This window comes from Garra rufa, unplaced genomic scaffold (assembly GCF_049309525.1).
Source record: "Garra rufa unplaced genomic scaffold, GarRuf1.0 hap1_unplaced_024, whole genome shotgun sequence".
Classification (NCBI taxonomy): domain Eukaryota; kingdom Metazoa; phylum Chordata; class Actinopteri; order Cypriniformes; family Cyprinidae; genus Garra; species Garra rufa.
In genome coordinates, this window is record NW_027394299.1 from 162,447 (window position 1) to 186,293 (window position 23,847).

General features: G+C 28.1%; 2 protein-coding genes across 2 annotated transcripts in view; both read right to left on the reverse strand.

The window, feature by feature from the left end:
- Positions 1 to 5,062, reverse strand: part of LOC141315358 (serine/threonine-protein phosphatase 2A 56 kDa regulatory subunit delta isoform-like) — a 28,141-nt gene extending 23,079 nt beyond the window's left edge. The window contains exons 1-3 of the mRNA XM_073832692.1: positions 4,980 to 5,062; positions 4,365 to 4,424; positions 1,541 to 1,703 (exon numbers count right to left, since the gene is read on the reverse strand). Coding sequence (XP_073688793.1) covers positions 1,541 to 1,703; positions 4,365 to 4,424; positions 4,980 to 5,006 — 250 coding nt within the window. The 5' untranslated portion in view covers positions 5,007 to 5,062. The remainder of the gene's footprint in view (positions 1 to 1,540; positions 1,704 to 4,364; positions 4,425 to 4,979) is intronic.
- A 4,153-nt stretch (positions 5,063 to 9,215) lies between these two features.
- Positions 9,216 to 23,807, reverse strand: LOC141315363 (heat shock protein HSP 90-alpha). Its single transcript, XM_073832696.1, has 11 exons — positions 23,673 to 23,807; positions 22,596 to 22,745; positions 20,595 to 20,961; positions 20,380 to 20,513; positions 18,038 to 18,361; positions 14,379 to 14,544; positions 14,048 to 14,238; positions 12,169 to 12,316; positions 11,819 to 12,087; positions 10,033 to 10,366; positions 9,216 to 9,626 (listed from the first exon to the last, which is right to left on the reverse strand). The coding sequence occupies exons 2-11, from the start codon at positions 22,743 to 22,745 to the stop codon at positions 9,517 to 9,519; spliced, it is 2,193 nt and encodes a 730-aa protein (XP_073688797.1). The 5' UTR covers positions 23,673 to 23,807; the 3' UTR covers positions 9,216 to 9,516.
- Positions 23,808 to 23,847: the final 40 nt, after the last annotated feature.

The following is a 23,847-nucleotide window of genomic DNA, read 5'->3' on the forward strand; positions in this document are numbered from 1 at the left end:
ATTTCGAAACACTTTGTTTTTAAACATTTTAATGTTGTTGTTTAAAAAAATTGTTACAATTTACAATTGTTTGAACATTTTGTGTGTTTTCCAAAATTTTGAACACTTTTTTGTTTTGTGTTTTTGGTAACAATGCACAATAAAGACATTTTTATGTTTTTAAACACTTTTTGTTTTCAGTTTTTTAAGTAACAAAATAAAACCTAAACCAAAACATTAATAAAATCTATAATAGTATCAAGGGTTGTTATAGTTAACTAAACCTAAAACTGAAATTAAAATTAAAACAATACAAAATTCATATTTGTATTTTTTGTAACAATTTACAATAAAGGTTGCAAATTTGTAAAGCTTTTTTAAAAACATTTTAGTGTTACAATTACAATTATTGTTACAATTTACCGTTGTTCAAACATTTTTTGTTTTTCAAAATTAACACTTTTTTGTTTTTTTTGTAACAATGTACATTTTAAAAACATTTTTGTTTTTAAACATTTATGTTTTTGTTTATTATGTTTTTAAACATTTTATTGTTGTTGTTGCTTATACAATTACAATTTTTGTTACAATTTACAGTTGTTTAAACATGTTGTGTTTTTTCAAAATTTGTAACACTTTTTTTTTTTTTTTTTTTTTGGTAACAATGTACAATAAAGTTGCAAATTTTAAACACATTTTTTTAAACACTTAAGTTTATGTTTTATGTTTTTTTAAGCAACAAATGGAAAACACACAAATAAAACCTAAACCGAAATATTTAAAAAATCTATAATAGCATCAATGGTTGTTATAGTTAATTAAACCTAAGACTGAAACTAAAATTAAACAATTTAAAAAAAATCATATTTTTATTTCCATTTTTTTGTAACAAATTAATTTTTAAACATTTTAATGTTGTTGTGTTTACAATTAAATTTTAAAACATGTTTAAACATTTTGTGTGTTCTCAAATTTTTCACACACATTTTTGTTTTTAAACACTTATGTTTCTGGTTTATTTATTTTTTAAGTAACACATGGAAAAAATACAAATAAAACCTAAACCAAAATATTAATAAAATCTATAATATTATCAAGAGTTGTTTTAGTTAACTAAACATAAAACAAACTAAAATGAAAACAATAAAAAATTATTTACTTGAAATAAAAAAATAAATAAACATTTTTTTTTTAAATAAAAGTAAAGCCAAGGCAGCATTTTAATTTAGTTTAACTTGATGTACTAAAATGACTGAAATTAAAAAACAAAAATTACTAAATTACTAAAACTTTAACTAAAATTAAAATGAAAACTGAAGGTATAAAAATAAAAAATGATTCAAAATATGAATAAAAATGTTAATAGTATCAAATTGTACATATTGCTCCACCTCTGAAACAACTTTTCTGTTCTGCTGATGTAACCAAGGCCGTGTGGGCGGGGCTAACTAATATTCACCAATAATATCGCAGAACGCTTTTCACAATCCAATCAGAGTGACTGAATATTCCGACTGACTGCTAAACACTCGTCACATTCTGAAAGTGAAGTGCGTCTCACCTTTGAAGGCGGGCAGTTTCTGGAGCTCTCGGTTGTTGCTCAGGCTGAATCTAGACGAGCTCGGCCTCTTCTCCTTTTTCACCGGAGTCTGAGATCCGGCCGCTTTGCCCTTCAGCAGTTGTGTGGTGGGCGGCACGCTGTTTCCACCCTTCTTATTTGAGCCCTAATGGAGAAACACACTTTATAAGCTCATCTCAGAGACATTACAAGTTCATACATTTGCAAACATACATTAACAGAGTTACAGAGTAACAATTTACAATAAAGGGTGCACACTTTTTATGTTTTCCACATTTGTATTTTATTTTTTTTTAACAATTTTTAAACATTTTTGTATCTAAACATGTAACATTTTTTGTAACAAAGTACAATAAAGTTGCACATTTGAAACACATTTTTATCCTTTTATACACTTATGATTTTGTTTTATGTTATTTAGTAACAATTTACTAATACTTTTTGAGTTTAACATTTGTGACTTTTTATTTAATGTTTTTTTGGTAAAAAAATAAAATAAAGTTGCAGTTTTAACACATTTTCGTGTTTTTAAACATTTTTTTTACACTTGTATGATATTAGTAACAATTTACAATAAGCTTGCAAATTTATAAACATTTATGTGTATTATGTTTGTTTTTGATTTGTGTATTATATGTTGTTGTTGTTTTTACAATGGTTTACTTTAACTTTTTTCGTAGCATTATGAAGACTTTTTAATATTTAAGTGTTATATTTCTTCTAACAATTTACAATAGTTGACCATATTTAACATATTTTAATGGTTTACAATATAATTAGTTTTCAAATTTTTAAACACATTTTTGTCTTTTTAAACTTTTTTTTATTATTTTCATATTATTATGATTATATATTTATTCTTTTATTACTAGTTTTTTATACAATTTACTTTTTTTACATTTGTGTTTAAACATTTAACACTCTGCTTTTAAACACTTATGTTTTTTGTTTTATGTTATTTAAAGTAACAACTTACAACAACTTTGTTTTACTTGAATGCTTGTTTTCAATGGGTTTTAAAACGATTTTTTGTTTTTAAACATTTTTATGTTATTTGTTACAATTTACAATACGCTTGCAAATTTGTAAACATTTGTGTATTTTTTGTTGTTGTTGTTGTTACAATTTACAATAGCTTGGACATTTTTAAAAAACTTTTTGAGTTAAAATATCTTCATTTTTGTAACATTTTAAAGAGTTTTTGCATTACACATTTAACATATTTTAATGGTTTACAATGTATCATTAGTTTGCAAATTTTTAAACATCTTTGTTTTTTTACATTTTTTTATTATTAGTAGTATTATATATTTATCATTTTATTTTTTATAATTTTTTGTACATTTGTGTTTAAACATTTAACACGTTTTTGCAACAATGTTCAATAAAGTACAACTTTTTGTATTTCTTAAACATTTTTACAATTTACAATGAAGTTGCAGTTTTAAACACATTTTATGTTTTTAAACATTTTTATGTTATTTGTAACAATTTATTCTAATCTTGCAAATTTGTAAAAAATTGTGTGTATTTTTTGTTGTTTTTACAATAGCTTGAAGATTTGTAAACACTGTTTAAACATCTTTCTTTTTTATCTACTTTTTAAATATTTTAATAAGTAAAAAAAAATAGCAACAAAGTACAATAATTTTTAATATATTTTAAAATTTTAAACACATTTTGTTTTAAACATTTTTATTACTTTTTTGTTTTGTTTTTTATTATTATTATTTTTATTATTTTAGATATATATATATTTTTTTACAATTTTAGTAACACTTTTGTGTTTAAACCACACCTTTTTGCAACAATGTACAATAAAGTCGCACATTTGAAACATTTTTATGATTTTAAACACTTTGTTTTGTTTTTAAGTAACAATTTACAACTACTTTTTAAATTTTTTTAATTGCACAGTTTTAAACGTTATGTTTTTAAACATTTTTATGTTCTTTGTAACAATTTACAATAATCTTTCAAATTTGTAAACATTTTTGTGTATTTTTTGTTGTTGTTGTTACAATTTACAATAGCTTGGAAAATTTTAAACACTTTTTTGTGTTAAATATCTTTATTTTTTAACTACATTTAAATGATTTTCTTTTATTTTATTTTTTGCAACAATTTAAAGTAGTTGCACTTTACGATTAGTTTGCAAGTTCTGAAACACATTTTTATCTTTTTAAACATTTTAATGACTTTATTTTTGTAATATTTTAAAACAAGGTTACACATTTAAACATGTTTACGTTCACACATTTTTAATGTGCTCAATCTCAGTAGTAACCTCATATGAGTCAATTCATCTGCAATCTGCTTCCTGTTTCAGCCATCAATCAGTGTTACAGTATTACTGACAGCAGATTGATTACAGATCAAAAGAACTCAAAGGCATTGGGGTTGGGTTGTTAATGCACAACATTTGCATGAATCAACATCAATTTATTACGTTAAAAATTAATATGCATTCATATGCAAGTGTGTTTGGATCCTCTAACTGTGACTACACACTTTTATAAAGTTTATATAATTTTTTTAATATAAATTATTTATAGATTTATATACTCTTTTACAAATCTGCTTGAAAGCATCAATGCATAATGATGCATGTCTATGCATAATAAGTGTATTTTTGAAGAAAAAAAAAAACAGCCTGGAAATATTCTATATTCACATGTTTCTATTAAAATAACTCCTCCACATGATCAGTGCATCTCATGTTTATCATTTGCAGTGATAATAATTCTATCAAAGAGAGGCACATTTTGAACATACAATAATAAAATCGTATGTTTAGCTAATTTACCTCATGCTCAGAGTTCTCCTGTCCTCCCGTTTTACCCACTTTTGCAGATTTAGCTGAATCCTATAAAGAAAAAGCACACGGTGATCTTACATTAAACCTGAAATGAATGATTTCTAGCTGATAAAAACACTGATAGCTAACATTAGCAATCCGGCTTAAGTATTTCACATCTAATCCCAGACTCCAACCGCAAATCTAATAAAACGCATGCTATTTAATCTCACAGAGAAGCATTTTGAACATTTCATCACGTGTTTAAGTGAAAAGAATAATTCTATAAACGAAAAATGATTCATATGGCTCCGCTAACAGGCTAAAGTTAACGTTAGCCTCGCCACGAAAACTCAACACATCACATACAAAATAAACTGCATACACATTTAAAGTCACCGAAAGTGCTTTGTTTTGCCTCCAGGGATGTAAATCGTTTAAAGTTTATAGCCAGAGTCCAATAAAAGGCGGTTTATGATGGGCAAATCTGGAGTTAGCATACATGCTAATGTTTGGAGCTGAGGGCTGCAACTAATCTGCCACTTTGATTCAACTAGAAATCCGTATTTTCCGCACTTTCGCGGGCTTTTCGTCCAGGTTCAAACACTGGAGGTTGTGTCTCACCTTGTCTTTCTTGGTTTTATTCGGCATGGCACTCAAACGCGTGTGTTTCCAGCCTGCAGACAGTCAATGAGAGCCGCTGTCAGTCAGTGTGTGTGTGTGTGTGTGTGTGTGTGTGTGTGTTTGTGTGTGTTTCTGAGATCACACTCACACTCATGCACTAACAGACTAAACTCAACTAAACTGAACATATCATGTCTGTGAACTCATTCCATGCCTTTCTATTTTCATCTGATGAAATAACAATATATATAGAGATAATGCATTTAATGCTTTGCATGTTTTTTAAACTAATGAGAGCATTAATTACTCAGTGTTGGCATTTGATAATGTGTGCATTATGCACATAATATTATTTCTCTTTATGGACCTGATTTCTCAAGCGTTTGAAATATTGTTCACTGCTGTAAATTGTATTTGGTATATTTGGCTTCCATCTGCTGGACACTCTCTGTATGTGCTCCTCATTAATTACAGCTAATATCAACACATCTGTGACCCTGGACCACAAAACCAGACATAAAAAAGCTGAATAAATAAACTTTCCATTGATGTATGGTTTGTTAGGATAGGACAATATCTAACTGAGATACAGCTATTTGAATATCTGTAATTTGAGGGTGCAAAGAAAATCTAAATATTGAGAAAATCGCCTTTAAAGTTGTTCAAATGAAGCTTTAAACACTTGTTTTTGTTGCAAAGCAAGTTAACTTTTTTTAACTTAAATGTTGTTGTTTTTAACAATCAATGAAGTTTCAGAGTTTTGAACAGATTTTATGTTTTTAAACATTATTATGTTATTTGTAACAATTTACAATACAAATCTGTAAACATTTTTCTGTATTTTTATTGTTGTTGTTACAATTCACAATAGCTTAAATGTTAATTAAAATTGTTATTAATTTTTTTTTTTTACATTTTTATAACTTTTTTGAGTTGTTTTTTATCATTTTATGTGATTATATTTTATTATTAGTAGTATTATATATTTATTATTTTATTATTTTTTAAATAATTTACAATTTTTTAAACATTTGTGTTTAAACATTTAACACTATTTTGTTGCCATCTGCTGGACACTGTCTGTATGTGCTCCTCATTAATCACAGCTAATATAAACACATTTGTGACCAAAAAGTTTATTAAATAAGCTTTGCATTGATGTCTGGTTTGTTAGGATAGGACAATATTAAGCTGAGATACAACTATTTGAAAATCTGCAACCTGAGGGTTTAAAAAATCTAAATATTGAGAAAATCGCCTTCAAAGTTGTCCAAATGAAGTTCAGTTGCTTTTAAACACGTTTTTGTTTTATGTTTTTAAAGCAAGTTAACTTTTTTTAACTTGAATGTTGTTTTTTGTAACAATTTACGAGTTTTGAACAGATTTTATGTTTTAAACATTCGTATGTTATTTTTAACAATTTACAATACAAATCTATAAACATTTTTCTGTATTTTTTGTTGTTGTTTTTGTTACAATTTACAATAGCTTGGAAATTTTTTAACACTTTTTTGTTAAATCTTTTTTATCTACCTTTTTTGTAATGTTTTAAAGAGTGTTTTTGTATTACACGTTTTACATATTTTAATGGTTTACAATTTATAATTAGTTTGTTTGTTTAATTTATTTTTATTCTTTTTTAAATAATTGTAAAAAAAAATAATTTACATTTGTGTTTAAACATTTAACACTATTTTGCTGCCATCTGCTGGACACTGTCTGTAAGCTCATTAATTACAACTAACATGAGACCCTGGACCACAAAACCAGTCATAAGGGTCCGTTTTTTTATTTATTTTTATTGAGCTTTATACAGCATCTGAATTAAAAAATAAGCTTTCCATTGATGTCTGGTTTGTTATGATAGGGCAATATTTGGCTGAGATACAACTATTTGAATATCTGCAACCTGAGGGTGCAAAAAATCTAAATATTGAGAAAATCACCTTGAAAGTTGTCTAAATGAAGTTCTTAGCAAAGTATATTATATATTTATGGTAGAAAATAGAAATATCTTCATGGAACATGATCTTTACTTAATATCCTAATGATTATCAGCATAAAAGAAAAATCGTTTTTTTTAGTAACAATGTAGAGATACATTGTAAAAGTTTTTGGTTTAAAAATCAACTTTATCTGTATTTTTTTATATATATCTTTACTTAATATCCTAATGATTTTCACATTAAATATAATAATAAAAATATAAATATACAATGTATTTTTGTCTTTTGCTACAAATATACCCGTGCTATTTATGACTGGTTTTGTGGTCCAAAGTCACATTTTGTAAATCACAATTTGTATTAATATTGTAAAAGTATTTTTAGTAACAATGTTCAATATTAAAAACAGGCAAATTTTAAATATATAGAAATAATATGTTGAGTTTTTGCAAATTAACCCACTTTTGCAGATTTTGTTTTTAAAAACATTTTTAAACATTGTTTTCTTAATCTGTTTTTGTCGTTTGTTTTTTAGTTCCAAACAGTTTGTAGTTTAAAACAGTTTTGTTTTTAAACTTTTGTTTCCAAACATTTTTCGTAACAGTTTTTATTTACATTTTTAAACTTATTTTTTATTATTCGGTTATGCGAACCCGCTCAGAAGTTCTGATTTGAATCAAATGATTCGCGATCCAATTGGAGCGCTTCGAAACAAGTGAATTATTTTGCAACAGAGTTTCGAAAAGCTCAGTTTAACCCATCCTTCATAAAATCATTAGAAGCAAATTTCGAATGTCGAAAATGAAAATCTTTAAATTCGATCTGGTTTTTGCTAGTGAATAGACTGAACTGATCAAAGTCACGAGTTTGAATCAATCGGAGCGGTTCCAGTGTAAATGACTCACTCAATTGATTCGGTTCATCTGTTCCTCTTTTCACGTCTTCCACCACACTGTCAGCGCTACTACTGGCTTAGCTTGCTAGTTTTATGACATTAACGGAAATAAGCGAAAAAATAGGAATTTTATGTAATCGTTTAATTTTGCGTGAAAAGTTATATGTGACCCTGGACCACAAAACCAGTCATAAGGTTAAATTTTACTAAACTGAGATGTATACGGAATATGAAAGCTCAATAAATAAACCTTCTATTGATGTATGGTTTGTTAGGATAGGACAATATCTGGAATCTGAGGATGCAAAAAAATCAAAATACTGAGAAAATCACCTTTAAAGTTGTCCAAATGAAGTTCTTAACAATGCATATTACTAATCAAAAATTACATTTTGAAATATTTATAGTAGAAATTTTACAAAAAATCTTCATGGAACACGATCTTTACTTATTTCCTAATGATTTTTGGCATAAAAGAAAAATCGATAATTTTGACCCATACTATGTATTTTTGGCTATTGCTACAAATATACCCCAGCGACTTAAGACTGGTTTTGTGCTCCAGGGTCACATTTGTGCTTATTAAAAAAAGTAAACACTTACAGGTGTTCACAGCACTTTTCATGGTACCTCTTCAGGAATATTGCTATTTTCAAGGGTTTTAAATTAAAAAACAAACAAACAAACAAAAAAAGTACTTCAAGCACTCTAAGCACCTTGTACAAACCCTGATCATTGTATACTAAGATGTTTTCAAGTTTGCAAATTTATGTAATGTGTGTTTTTAAAATGTATAATTTATATTTTTAAATGTATATTTTTATTTTAAAATTAGAAAAAAAAAATTTCAAGTTTGCACATTTTTGCAGCGTGTTTTTAATTTAGTTTTTAAAATTAATAATTTTTTTTCATTTTAAATTTATAAATAATTAAAATATATGCTTTTTTTTGCCAACATTTTGAAATAAGGTTTTTTAATTTTTTAAACACATTTGTTACATTAACATTTTTTAAACGTTTTTTTTTTTTTTTTTTTGCAAGTTTAAAATAAGTTGGCTGTATATTTTTAAACCGTTTTCATGTTTAAGATGGATGAATAAACATTATTACTATTTAAAAATATGTTAGTATAAGAATATATCATTTTAACTTTAACGTCGAGACAGGATGTTTTCATTTGCTGTATCAGTCATATTTTTAGGAGAATAATGTCCGAACCCAAAAATGGTCAAGGTCCTAAAAAAAAGCATTCAATCTTAAATCTATTCTTTTTTTTTTTTAAATATTGCTTTTAAACTCATAAACCACTCGTTCACAACTGATTCAGATGCATACTTGGCATCTTTAAACAATAGAAAGAAGAATCGGAGCATCATGAAGACATGCATCACATGATCTGATATGGTAAGATTTATTTCTGAATCCCATCATATTAATAATACAGTATCAGTGTCGAAATTTACATGGGAGTCCCTTCAATACTCGAAATTAACATTGGAATGTTAATTAATAAATACAAAACAAATGCATACACAACTTAAGAATACAAAAAAAGGGAATGTGGCATGGCCAGTGGTCTCCGAAAGCTTAACCAACAAAACTGGAATGAACAGGAACTGTGCAAGAAAAACACTCAATAATCTCAACAGTAAATCTTTATACAGAGCTACAAACATGAACCGCACGATGGCCGTTCTCAGTCCACCTCCTCCATGCGAGACGTGTCGTCGTCTCCCTCCAGCGGCGGCATGTCCTCGATAGGAGCCGAGCTGGGCTCTTCTGTGGACAGATCGTCCTCGTCGATGCCTGAAATGGTCAGAAAAGCTATTCATCTCTTTGGTATATTTTGAATGTTTTACTGATTTTGGCAAACCTGACAGTGTTTCCCCTACCATTATTTTAACGTCAAGTTAAAATGTGTGTAAGTGCTGCTGAAGTGGAGATTTATGGCTCAGTGTAGGAGAAAAAACTCTTGGCCTTTAAAAATATGCAGTGTAATTTAAATCTATTGACACAAATAGATAAAGTGCTATGAAAGAGACACTTAAGAGTGTCTTTTGGATCTTTTCTTTCCACTAGTCTGTAAAGAATTTCATGAAACACCAAAAAGCCCTCATGATAGGTGCATGAAAAAACTGTGTTTGCCTGCAGTGTCTGCTCTTAAGGGGTTAAAATGCTTGTTTTACAATTGCAATCCCATTGGTTGACCCACCTAATCCGAGTTTGATCATCCTGTAGATGCGGTTGGAGTGCGTCTGTGGGTCGTCCAGCGTGAAGCCGGAGGAAAGCAGCGCCGTTTCGAACAGCAGGATCACCAGATCCTTCACCGATTTGTCGTTCTTGTCGGCTTCTGCTTTCTGGCGGAGCGTCTCGACGATGGGATGGTCCGGGTTGATCTCCAGGTGCTTCTTGGCTGCCATGTAGCCCATGGTGGAGTTGTCCCTCAAGGCCTGGGCCTTCATGATCCTCTCCATGTTGGCCGTCCAGCCGTATGTGCTTGTGACGATGCAGCAGGGCGAGGACACCAGACGGTTTGAGACGGTCACCTGGTGTGGCAATAAATGGGTCTGTTAGCAATCAAATTTAATGTGTAGATGCACCAATGCAATCATTCATTCAGGGGTTTCAAACTGGGGAACAGAGTTACGAAAAGTTAAGAGAAAAACAGTGTGAAAGATTAAACCAAACAGATAAAAAAAAAAAAAAAAAAAACTTTTTTTTTTAAATAATATTTGACATTTATAATATTATTAATTTTAGAGACAATGTGTAAATACTTAAATTTCTATATTTAGCTGAATCTTATTTTTAAAAACAAACAACAATAAGTAAACATTTGATTGAAATAAATATGAGCTTAAAATAAAAAATAATAATACACCATAGTAAGTGAGGAAAAATATAAATGTAATAGAAACTAAATTTAAAATAATACTTTGCCTGTTTTTATAAAAAAAAAAAATTTCACATTATAAATTGGGTTTTTATCCGTGGAAAACATACATAACCACTTATTTTATATCTTAGGGACACTGTGTAAAATTAAAAATAAATACTTAAAATAGAAGATTAAACTAAATAAATAAAATTGTTGAAATAATAAAAAAAATAGATAAATTAAATTCTAATTAATAAAGTTAATAGTACAGGTAAATGTAATAGAAACTAAATTTAAAACAATATTCTGCATGTTTTTATAATATTAATTTTGTTTTTCACAGAATAAATTATGTCTTTACACAAGGAAAACATACAAAGCCACCTATTTTACATTTTAGGGACACTGTAAAATTAAAAATAAATACCTAAAATATAAGACTAAACTAAATAAATAAAATTGTTTAAAATATTAATAATAATAATAAAAAAATTACTGAAATGACAATAAATAAATAGATCTAAACAATAAAGATGAGTTGGGGGAAAACTTAAAATGTAATAGAAACTAAATAATTTCAAATAATATTCTGAATATACACACACACACACACACACACATATACACATATATATATATTATATATATACACATATATATTGATTTTTAACGACACTAAATTGAAAATTTAAATAAATACAAATTAGAGACAAATAAATCAATAATAGAATATAAATGTAATAGAAACTAAACATTTGCTAAATAATACTTTTATATATTTGTAATATTTTTACATTGTAAATCGAGTCTTTAGCGTATACATTTTTTTAAAAATAAATAAAGAATAAAAAAAAAAGAAACCAATAAAATCACATTTTAATTAGATTAAAACAAACAAAAAGAAAACTGGTATGAATGATACAGCTAACAGTAGAGAACGTAAGTGAACGTAATTGAATGTAAATGCAATAGAAACTAAATATTTTCCAAATACTATTTTACATATAACATGAATTTTAATGTTGGGTTTTCAAACATGAAACTATACACAGCTGCCTTTTAAATTTAGAACAATTAACATTACATTAGAACTATTCTGTTTGCTTCAGTTGATCTTTACCTTCTCGACTTTCTTCTCCAGGATGTCCTTCATGATCTTGCACAGGTTCTCAAACTTGGACTTCTTCTCCTCCTGCTTCTTCTTCTCCTCCTCATCCTCAGGCAGCTCCAGACCCTCCTTGGTCACCGAAACCAAGTTCTTGCCCTCGAACTCCTTCAGCTGCTGTACGCAGTACTCATCGATGGGTTCGATCATGTAGATCACCTCCAGACCGGCTTTACGCAGGCGCTCCACAAAAGCAGAGTTGGCCACCTGATCTTTGGTCTCACCTATAGCAGATGGACACTAATGTTAGTTAAAGTCACTAATATAATAATTCCCGATGCAACGAGAGATCGATTCGTCCGTACCGGTGATGTAGTAGATGTGTTTCTGCGTGTCCTTCATGCGAGTCACGTAATCTTTGAGGGACACCATCTCATCTCCAGAGGCGGATGTGTAGTAGCGAAGCAGCTCTGAGAGTTTCTTTCTGTTCTGAGAGTCTTCATGGATGCCCAGCTGTTTTTAGGAAAAATATAGTTCATTTATTTGTGTTCTTTATTAGTATATTCAGTAAACTTACTGCTTTGATGGCACTGACACTATCGGATGAGAAAAAAATTGAAATAAATTAAGCTGAATAATGATATTGTTGTTTTCTAAAAAAAAAAAAATACATATACATATACATATATATATATATATATATATATATATATATATATATATATATATATATATATATATTTTTTTTTTTTTTTTTTTTTTTTTTTGCTACTTTGTTAACAACTTAAAGAGAACTTGTACATTTTTAAATATTTAAAAAAAAATAATATAGATTAAATTACAGCTAACAGCACAAGACTATAGTGAGTGGGGGGACTAAATAATATTTCACATGTATAACGGTTCACAGTATGCATTGGGACTTTAAACTGTGTTAAATAAATCTATGATTAAATAAACATGACAATTTACATTTATGGGACAGTGTTAAAAATAAATAATTAATAATAAATAAATAATTATAAATAAATATATAATCAATTACAATTATAAAAAGAATAATAATAAATATTTAATAAAGACTACGATTGAACTTTGGTAATTGATACTATTGTCTTTTAAACATTTTTAAAACATTTAATTTTTTGCTATTTTGGTAACAAGTTGCAAAAACGTTTTAAGATAGATTAAAATGCAGTGTAAAAAATATAAGAATATTTAATAAACACATAAGTATATTACAGTTATAAATAAATAATAAAATACTAATAATAATTAAAAATATATAATTAATAAAATCTAATATAAAAAATAAAGACATAAATAATAATAAATATATTAACTAACTAAATAACTAAATATGAAAATTTGCATTTAAGAGACAATGATAATATTGTATAATATTATATAATAAAATAAATAAATAAATTATAGTTATAAAAAAATAACAATAATAAAACAAAAATAAGAATTAATATTAATAAATTAAAAGTAAATAATAAAATACTAATAATAATTAAAAATATATAATTAATAAAATCTAATATAAAAATAAAGACATAAATAATAATAAATATATTAAACTAAATATGAAAATTTGCATTTAAGAGACAATGATAATATTGTATAATATTATATAATAAAATAAATAAATTATAGTTATAAAAAAATAATAATAATAAAACAAAAATAATAAGTAAATAATAAATAAAATCTAAGATTAAGAACTTTGGTCATTCATTGAACTGAATAATACTATTGTCATTAATGCATAAAATGTTTTAAAACATTTCAGATTTTTTTTATATAAATTTAAATATTTTTTTTAATTTTTAAAATATTTTTTAGTTAGTATCTGCAATTAAACGTAGTATTTTTTATTTTCAAGTTAATGAGTAAAACAATATTTTAGGACTATTTACATATACATTTAAGTTGTAAAGTACATTTGTCAAATACAATTTTACGAACACATCAATGCAGTATTTAATCACAATGCTGTTTTAATAAAAAAAAAAAAACATTAAGAACAAATTAAACTGAATGACTCCACAGATGAAATATAGTTTTAATAAGTGGTTAATTTTGCATCAATAATGCTGTTGTTGTTCTGTTTATCTCTGTGAAGCTGTTTTGAATTAATCTCTATTGCATAAAGCACTGTAGAAATATCTATAGCCTTGACTTGAAGCACTGCAAAGTTTTATGTGTGTGTTTATTAGATATTTGAGTGTGAATTTTCACCTTGATGTTCTTAGAGAACTGCTCGTAGTATTTCTTGTAGTTGTCTTTGTCCTCCGAGAGTTCGGTGAAGAGCTCCAGGCACTTCTTGACCAGGTTCTTGCGGATGACTTTCAGGATCTTGCTCTGCTGAAGCATCTCTCTGGAGATGTTGAGCGGCAGATCCTCAGAGTCCACAACACCCTTAATGAAGTCTGATGAAGAAAAGAAAGATCATATTAAAGAAACAGGACAAAATATTTAGCTCTGAGTCTTAAGGTTATCCAACAATACTTAGAAATGTGGCTGGCATTTGCATTATATGGATAGGATTATGTTGGATTGAGATGCTTACTAAGGTACTCTGGGATGAGCTCGTCACAGTTGTCCATGATGAACACTCTGCGCACGTACAGCTTGATGTTATTCTTCTTCTTCTTGTTCTCAAAAAGATCGAACGGAGCTCTGCGAGGCACAAACAGCAGCGCGCGGAACTCCAGCTGACCCTCCACAGAAAAGTGCTGTGAGGAAATAAAAACACAGTGAGTGAGTGCAATTCTGGCAATAGGAAATGTGCATGTTTGGAACAGAATACTAGCGTACTGCTTACTGCGATGTGCAATGCTTAGTGTTTTTTTAAATAGTATATGCAATGGTGCAATAAAATGCATTTAGATCAATAGCATGTTATGCTTATGTTGCATGGTGTTAGTTATTTAGGAAATAAAAATATTGCATGTTTAATATAATTGAATTTTTTTTTGTCTGATTGAATGGGTTTAGAAAATGCACATAAATATAACAAAATAAAATATTTTTACTATTTTAAATAACTGTTTTCTATTTGAATATATATTAAAATGTAATTTATTTTTTAAATAAACATGAAAATGTACATTTAAGGGCACAGTGTTAAATTAAACATTAATAATAATGCATAAAACAAATAAATTAAAATAATAATTATTTTGAGTGGGGAGAAAGGTAATTTAATACAAACTAAATATTTTCTGAATAATACTCCACATGTATAATGGTTTATCACAGTATTCATTGAGATTTTAAACAAAATTAAAATTCAAAGAACAGTGTTAAAAAAAGTAAATAAAATTGTATGTAAGAATAAATAAACATGAAAATCTACATTTAAGGGACAGCGTTAAAAATTAATAAATAATGACAATACATAAAATAAAGAATTATAAATAAATTAGAATTAGACATAAATAATTAAAATAATAATAATAATACATTAAAAAAATAATAATAATAAAATCTAAGATTATACTTTGATAATTAATTGAGCTGAATAATACTAATGTCTTGTAAACATTTTTTTATGTTTAGCAAAAGGTTTTAAAATACTTAATATTTAATACTTAATACTTAATTTTTTTAGTTAGTATTTGCAATTATATTTTCAATTTTTAAACTGAAGTTGAATATTTTAGGGCTATATTTAAATATACGTTTAAATTGTAAAGTACATTTTTTAAATAACGTTTTAAGAACACATCAGTGCAGTACTTTAAAAAAAAAAACAGAATTAAGAACAAATGAAACTGAATAATGACTCTATAGATGAAACATTTCATAATTATGAAAAAGCTTATGTCTGTGTTTATTAGATATTTGAGAGTGAATTTTCACCTTGATGTTCTAAGAGAACTGCTCATAGAATTTCTTGTAGTGTTCTTTGTCCTCAGTGAGTTCGGTGAAGATTAATTCATTTAATAATTTATTCCAGTCTTCAGTGTCACATGATACTTCAGAAATCATTCTAAAATGCTGATTTGCTGCTCAACCAACATGTATTATTATTATTATCAATATGTAATTTCAAGATGAATTTCTTTAATGAATAGAAAGATCCAATGATCAGCATTTATCTGAAATAAAAAGATTTTGTAACATTATACACTACACCATTCAAAAGCTTGGAGCGCAAAAGCAGTATACTTGCTGGCTTGGTGAGCAGAAGAGACTTCTTTAAAAAAACACTGAATATCGTAATGTTCAAAAACTTTTGACTGTTAGTGTACACCAGTGATGCGTGGGTTGATCCGAAATGAGCGGTTGCCCGCGGTTACGAGTCATCCAAAAATATTTTTAATGATATTCGGGTCGCGGTCGGTCGGGTCGTTTGAAATAAAGGTGCCAATTAAACCTTTGTAATTTATATAGAACTAGACACAATTTTCTATGAAATACATAGACCTACACTTTATTGGCTGAATAATATTTACCTTTTGAATGTTGAGCTTTATTAACTGTTGAATAAATGCCCGATTTCCCAACACGTTGAACTGAGCAATGCCATTGTACCATTTTAAAAGGCTACTTTTAAACGCATATAGCTCAGTAATGTCAGCTTTATGTATTTTCTGAGAGGGGGTGGGATTTTTGTTGGGAAAGTCGGGGGAAAGACACACACTTCGATTAGACTGGATAAACACATGCAGCATCTTAATTGTTAAGAAAATGGCATTCCTAATAAATGTCTCGAAAATTTTAATTATGTCCAATGCTTCACTTTCTTTTTGGAATTTTTAGACACATTTCACTCTATGTCTCTTCAGATGCCTAGGTCTGTTTAACTTCCTTAATTATACAATTTCTAGCACTGTTTGTAAACGTTTATTCAAGCAATAATATATAAATGATCTCATGTATATGCTTGTTTAATACCAGGGATTAAAAACGAATTCCAAGTAAAAACTGTATTTTTTCTTTACATTTCCAGAACAAAATGAAACATTACTTAATAAATTCAAAGCACTCTAATTTCCTTATTCGTTTGATACAACTATTATAGCTATACAAATATAAAATAATATTTTTTTGTCATATTCGTGATTCCTGAATTTATATATGAAAACTTCGTTTTGAAGTGCATTCGTTATGTTTGTATAAGAAAATTCGTTAACCTAGCCTATTAAGTTCATTTAATATTCTTGATCATTTTTAGAAGAAGTTAAAAGTTCAGAAAAAATTAATAAGCTTGTAGTCTCTATATATTTAGGGCTATAGGCTAATCTTTTTCTTAACTTTTATTACACTGTAGATGGAAATAAAATGTGACCCTGGACCACAAAACCAGTCTTAAGTCGCTGGGGTATATTTGTAGCAATAGTCAAAAATACATTGCATGGGTCAAAATTGTTGATTTTTCTTTTATGCCAAAAATCATTAGGAAATAAGTAAAGATCATGTTCCATGAAGATTTTTTGTAAAATTCCTACTATAAATATATCAAAATGTAATTTTTGATTAGTAATATGCATTGTTAAGAACTTAATTTGGACAACTTTAAAGGTGATTTTCTCAGTATTTTGATTTTTTTGCACCCTCAGATTCCAGATTTCAAATAGATGTATCTCGGCCAAATATTGTCCTATCCTAACAAACCATACATCAATAAAAAGCTTATTTATTGAGCTGTCATGTGATGTATATATCTCAGTTTTGTAAAATTGAACCTTATGACTGGTTTTGTGGTCCAGGGTCACAAATAATTCTTGATCATCATTAACATCGGAGAATCACTGACATAATTTAGAGCACTTCGAAAACGAAACTATTTAAATCTGTATAAAGGAAAGACTAAATAAATCACAACAAGAACAATCTGTATTTTTCTTGTAATCAAGAACATGTCTTTTGACAAAATTACCTAATTAATGCCGAATGATGTTTGACAGTGAACGCATCTCCACACATCTGTCAGTCACAAATATTAAACATGCGGGTCAGGAAGCGGGTCGGGTATATATTTACTTGTTTGTTTGTTTTTTGTGGTCCGAGTTGCGGGTGGGTTAGTTGAAAACGTCGGTCGGGTTCGGGTTGTTTTTACACTGACCCGCGCATCACTGTTGTACACTTTTTTTTTTTTTTTACTTAAATACGAAAAATATAAAATAAAATATGGTTAAGAAATGATCTGTACATTTTTGTTCTGAAAGTGAACTTTTCCTTTAAGTGTTGTTCTGTTTCTGCACATATAATAAAAGTCACCTTGACGGCCAGGTGGTCCTCCCAGTCGTTGGTCAGGCTCTTGTAGAACTCGCCGTACTCCTCGTTGGTGATATCGTCTGGGTTGCGGGTCCACAGAGGTTTGGTCTTGTTGAGCTCCTCCTGGTCGATGTACTTCTCCTTGATCTTCTTCTTTTTCTTCTTCTTGTCGCAGCTCTTGTCATCGTGGTCCTCGTCATCTGATCCCACGTCTTCGATCTCGGGCTTGTCCTCGTCCTTGTCGCCCTCCTCTTCTTCTTCTTTCTCCTTTTCCTTCTCCTCCTCTGCCTCGTCGTCGCTCACCTCCTTGTCCCGCTCCTTCTCCACCTGAAACCGACAAGAAGATTTGATCATTAGAAATGGACTGCTTAAATAACTAATCTGAAGATAAAACAAGTGGTTTTCCTTATTTATAAACGTTTTTTTAATTTTATAAAGACTTTAAAGCTTTAAACATTCTACTGAACTAGTGTCTTTAGGCAATGTGCCATCTAGAGTTAAGTTAGTCCATTTAAATGTGTGTTTGGATATAATTCTACACTCATAAATCTACACAAATGTGTGTCAAGATTCTTAGTGAATGTTTGCGAGGATAGATGCATGTTGTGAGCTTTAGCTGGTGTCAAAGAAGCGTAAACAAGTGAATATGTTGTTAAATTACTGAAATATTACCCTTAAAGATAATTTAACAACTATACATTTTTAATTACACACATTTTTAAATTCCTAAAATATTTAATATTTTCTTTTTAAATTAAAAAAAGATATTAGAAATATTTAATTAGTATATTGAAATATATATTTAATTCACTGTGTCATTAATTAACATCAAACAAATGTAAACATGAATGTGTTGCTAAATTCTTTAAATATTTATTCTCAATTTAATTTTAATTAACTATAATTTTTTTGTATTTTGTATATATATATATATATATATATATATATATATATATATATAAAAAATAAAAATGTTTTGTTTTTTTACAATTAGTGTATTTAAGAAACATTAAAAAATAATTAAGTTGTTTAGCTGCATGTCATGGGTCCTTTAACCAACATCAAAGAACTTAATTTATTAAATTATACAAATTAATTTTTTTATATTTAATAACATTTTAAACTCTTAAAATATGTAATATTTTCTTTTTAAAATAAAAGTAAAAAACTTGAAAGATATTAGAAATATTTAATTAGTACATTAAAATATAAAAAAATAAAGTAAAAAAAAACACAAAGATATATATAGAAAAAAATTATTTGTGAATTTAAGAAATATTAAAAAAATTAATATTTAATTTGTTTAAACATTGTTAAACAAAAATGTGTAGTTAAATGATTGATATATGAGCTTTAATTTAAACTTAATCTATATTAACTACACATTTTCAATTATAAAAATTTTATTTATATATTTAATATAATGTTTTATAAAAGTGTGTTTAAGAAATATATTTAATTTGTTTAGCTGCATGTCATTAATCAACATCGGAGAAGTGTAAACATGAATTTGTTATTAAATTGAAATGTTTATTATATTTTGACATTTTTCCTATTTAATAAGTTTTAAAAATTATTAAAAAAATATTTAATTAGTATATTTAAGAAATACTTAAATTAAATATTCAAGTAGTATAAAAAAAATTCAATTTAAGAAATTAATTCAATGAATGTCATTAGTCAACATCAGAAAAACAATTAATATGGCTAAATTACTGAAATATTTCTTTTCAATTTAATTTTAATTTATTGAGTATATTTTTGTATATTTTATATATAAAAGAAAATAATTGAGTATTTAAGAAATATTTCATTTGTTTAGCTGCATGTCATGAAACAACATCCGAGAAGCATAAACATTACTGACATTAATGTTAATAAAAAAATATTTTTTTAATTACATTTCATTTATTTTTTATATTTAATGACTAAAAATAAATATTTATTAGACATATTTAATTAGTATATTCAAGAAATATTTAAAAATAAATATTTGTTTAGCTGCATGTCATTAAACAACATCTGAGACGCAAAAACATTACTGACAATGTAAAAAAAAATACTTTTTGAATTATATTTCATTTAATATTTTTTATATTTAATAAGTAAAAATAAATATATTTATTAGAAATATTTAATTAGTATATTCAAGAAATATTTAAAAATAAATATTTGTTTAGCTGCATGTCATCAATCAACATACATAGTGTAAACATGCAAATGTCTTGCTAAATTACTGAAAATAATAACTTAATCTCAGAGGGACAAGTTTTAGGTTAAAGTGGTTTGGATGACCAAAAAAGTGTGGGAATGCTTTTTTTACATTTATGTTTTTAGTGACTTACAAAGAGTGTGATGGGGTAGCCGATGAACTGCGAGTGCTTCTTCACGATCTCTTTGATTCGTCGCTCTTCGATGTACTCTGTCTGATCCTCCTTCAAATGCAGGATCACTTTTGTTCCACGACCCATCGGCTCGGCTATAGAAACAAGCATCATCTCCGTTTACCTTCAGTTGCAGCTGGCATACAGTATTTCAACGAAAATGAAACGTCACTTACAGCTGTCCACTTTAACGGTGAACGATCCGCCCGCAGACGACTCCCAGGCGTACTGCTCGTCATCGTTGTGTTTGGTGATCACCGTGACTTTCTCGGCCACCAGGTAGGCGGAATAGAAACCCACCCCGAACTGGCCGATCATAGAAATGTCCGCTCCGGCCTGCAGGGCCTCCATGAAAGCCTTTGTGCCGGATTTGGCGATGGTGCCCAGGTTGTTGATGAGGTCGGCTTTGGTCATGCCGATGCCGCTGTCGATGATGGTCAGTGTGCGCTCTTGTTTGTTGGGAATGATTTCGATTTTGAGGTCTTTCCCTGAGTCCAGCTTGCTCGGGTCTGTGAGACTCTCATAGCGGATTTTGTCCAAAGCCTGATGGATAACAGAAGGAATACTTCATTTATTTTATACCGTTTCATTAGATAATTTGAGCAGCCTTAAGACATGAAGGTAAAAAATGTAATGCATCTTTTATTAATTACATTACTGACTGCTTACATGATTTACTGAAGCAAGGTTTACTTGAAAGCTACTTTTAAAAACAAAACGTTGTTACTGAAGTAATGTTTACTTAACGAAATAACCTTTTAAGATACACTTATGACTTAATTATAATTTTTAATTTGTATTAGAAGTTTAAAAAGCACTGTTATATGGCTTTTTTATTTTATTATTGTCTAAAAAAATGCCACATAGCCTTCAATTATTTTTATGTAAACATTTTTCTGAAGTATTGTTTATTTGAAAAATACTTTTAATATAATATGATTTAAATTTATTATAAATTAATTTGTATGAGTATTTTTTAAAACACCCGTTAAATTGCTTGCAATTTAATAATCTTTTTTTTTTTGTGTGTGTTTTTTTTCAGAAAGTAAAACTGCTTAAACGTAAATACGTTCACTAAAGCAATGTTTACTTAATAAAAAAAAATACCTGAAGGATAAATGCAATTGTTTAAATATTATAATTATATACATTGTAATTAATTTGCATCAATTAAAAAAGCATGCTCATTTTTGTATTAATTTATTACTAACTAAAAATGAAATAAAAAATAGTTCTGCCTAAACAGTATGTAATTGTAATAATCACTTTTCAAAAAAAGGCACATATCCTTCAATTATTATTATGTTAACATTTTTTTCTAAAGTAACATTTACTTGAAAAATACATGAAACCTACATGCTATTTTTCAATAGGATTTATATTAATTATAAATTCATTTGTATTAGTATTTTTAAAAAACACCTTCTGTTAAATTGCTTGCAATATGCTTCTTTATTACTGATACAACAATCAATAAAAATAATGCACTTGTACCTAATAAAAAAATCCTGAAGGATAAATGCAATTGTTTAAAAAAAATATAATTATAATTATTAATTTGAAACTCTGTTATATTGCTTAATTTTTTCATTAAAAACACCTTCTGTTAAATTGCTTGCAAAGTGTTTCTTTGTTTTGTATTATTGATTCATCAGTCAATAAAAATAACAATAATCTAAAAAAAAAAAAATAGCATGAAGCCAAAGTAATTTTTTCAGCAAGTAAAACTGCTTAAATGTAAACACATTTACTGAAGCAAAATGTACTTATTCTAAATAATAAATATGATTGTTTAAAAAATGATTTATAGTTTTATTATTATTACTTTTTTTAAATACTTATTTTTTAACTAAACAGTCATTAATATTAATAACAATCAATCACAATGTAACTATGAAGTAAAAATTGCGTCAGAAAAATATGCAAACACTTTTTCTCTGAAGCAATGTTTGCGCCTACATAAAATCTTACATTATTTTAAATTATTTATTTTTTGTAATTATGAATAACTTAGAAATTAGGTTGTTTAAAAAAAGTTTAACAGCAAATAAAATTTTTGGAAGTGTTATTTCAAATTTTCAAACACTTTTATGCACACTTAAAAGTTGCTATTGTTATTACTATATTACTAATACTCGCTGTACTATCACTCAGTCTTTGATTACACAGTTACATACATCTGAAGAGTTGGAGATGAGCTCCCTGAGGAAGATCTCTTTATTGGAATAAAAGGTGTTGATGATCAGAGACATCAGCTGAGCAATCTCAGCCTGGAAGGCGAAGGTCTCTGCTTCCTCCTCCATCGGCTGGTCATGTGCCTCCGGCATCTGTGCACCACAAACAAACAAAAAATATATATATTATAACATATGCACTATATTTGAGATTTGTCAAGTCTGCTATTACATTGAGTTATTATCCATAATGCATTAGTATTCAATATGCATAACCTTCCTAAAACATTAGAGGACTCATAGCAAGCTTTTGCAATAATTCTATTAATATATTTGACTCCCGCACAAAGCTGAAGGGATTTCTCTTGATTTGGGAACAGCTTGTACGAACTCGAGCGCCTCCTGTTGGTTATAGAGAGTCATCACGAGCTTCTAGAACCTACCAAACTCAACGTGCATTAATATGGAGCACATCACTTCTGTGATAGAGTTCTCACTGTGCAAGCATTTATGATATATATGTATATGAGACACTATAATGCAACTAATTCACTTCGTGCATTCTTTTAAACTTCATAACTTACTTTAATAACAACAACGTCGTCTGAATGTATGCATGTACAATAATCAGATATTTAAAACGCACATATTAACATGAGCATGCATGTATAAAAATGACATCCACTTCCTCGAAAGCACATTTATCCATCGTGTATCTTCTATCAGCCTCGTTTAATCTGATGAAAATCCTCTGAGGTAAAACTGATCAACTCCAGATGGTCTGAGGACTTATTCACCGCATCATCTAAGTACGTTAACGTTAGCACTTCATGCAGAATATAATAACAACAACCTAGTGAGGTATAAACACGTTTGAAGTTCAAATGTATTTCGTATTTGTTAAGATACGATATAAAAATCGCCGTGTAAATGTGCAGCAGCATCTCAACTGTCAAAACAATGTTTACGAATGAAAGAGGCGCGAATAAACGTCGAATATTCTCACAGCACTCGCGTTAATTTGACCAAATAAGTCAAATAAAGACGAATTGGGATGTTATTCTAATTCTATATCCTTACCTTGAATGGTTTATTAGAGTGAATTAGATTTAGCGATTCTCCGTAAAGCTTGTGTGACTCCTCTCCTCAGCTGTCAGTGAGCTTTGGGAGATCCGAAACCTAGCGCGTGCCTTACGCTAGTGGCGCTTATATACGTCGTGACGGGAGTGTTCGAGAACGCGGACGCTCCAGAAAT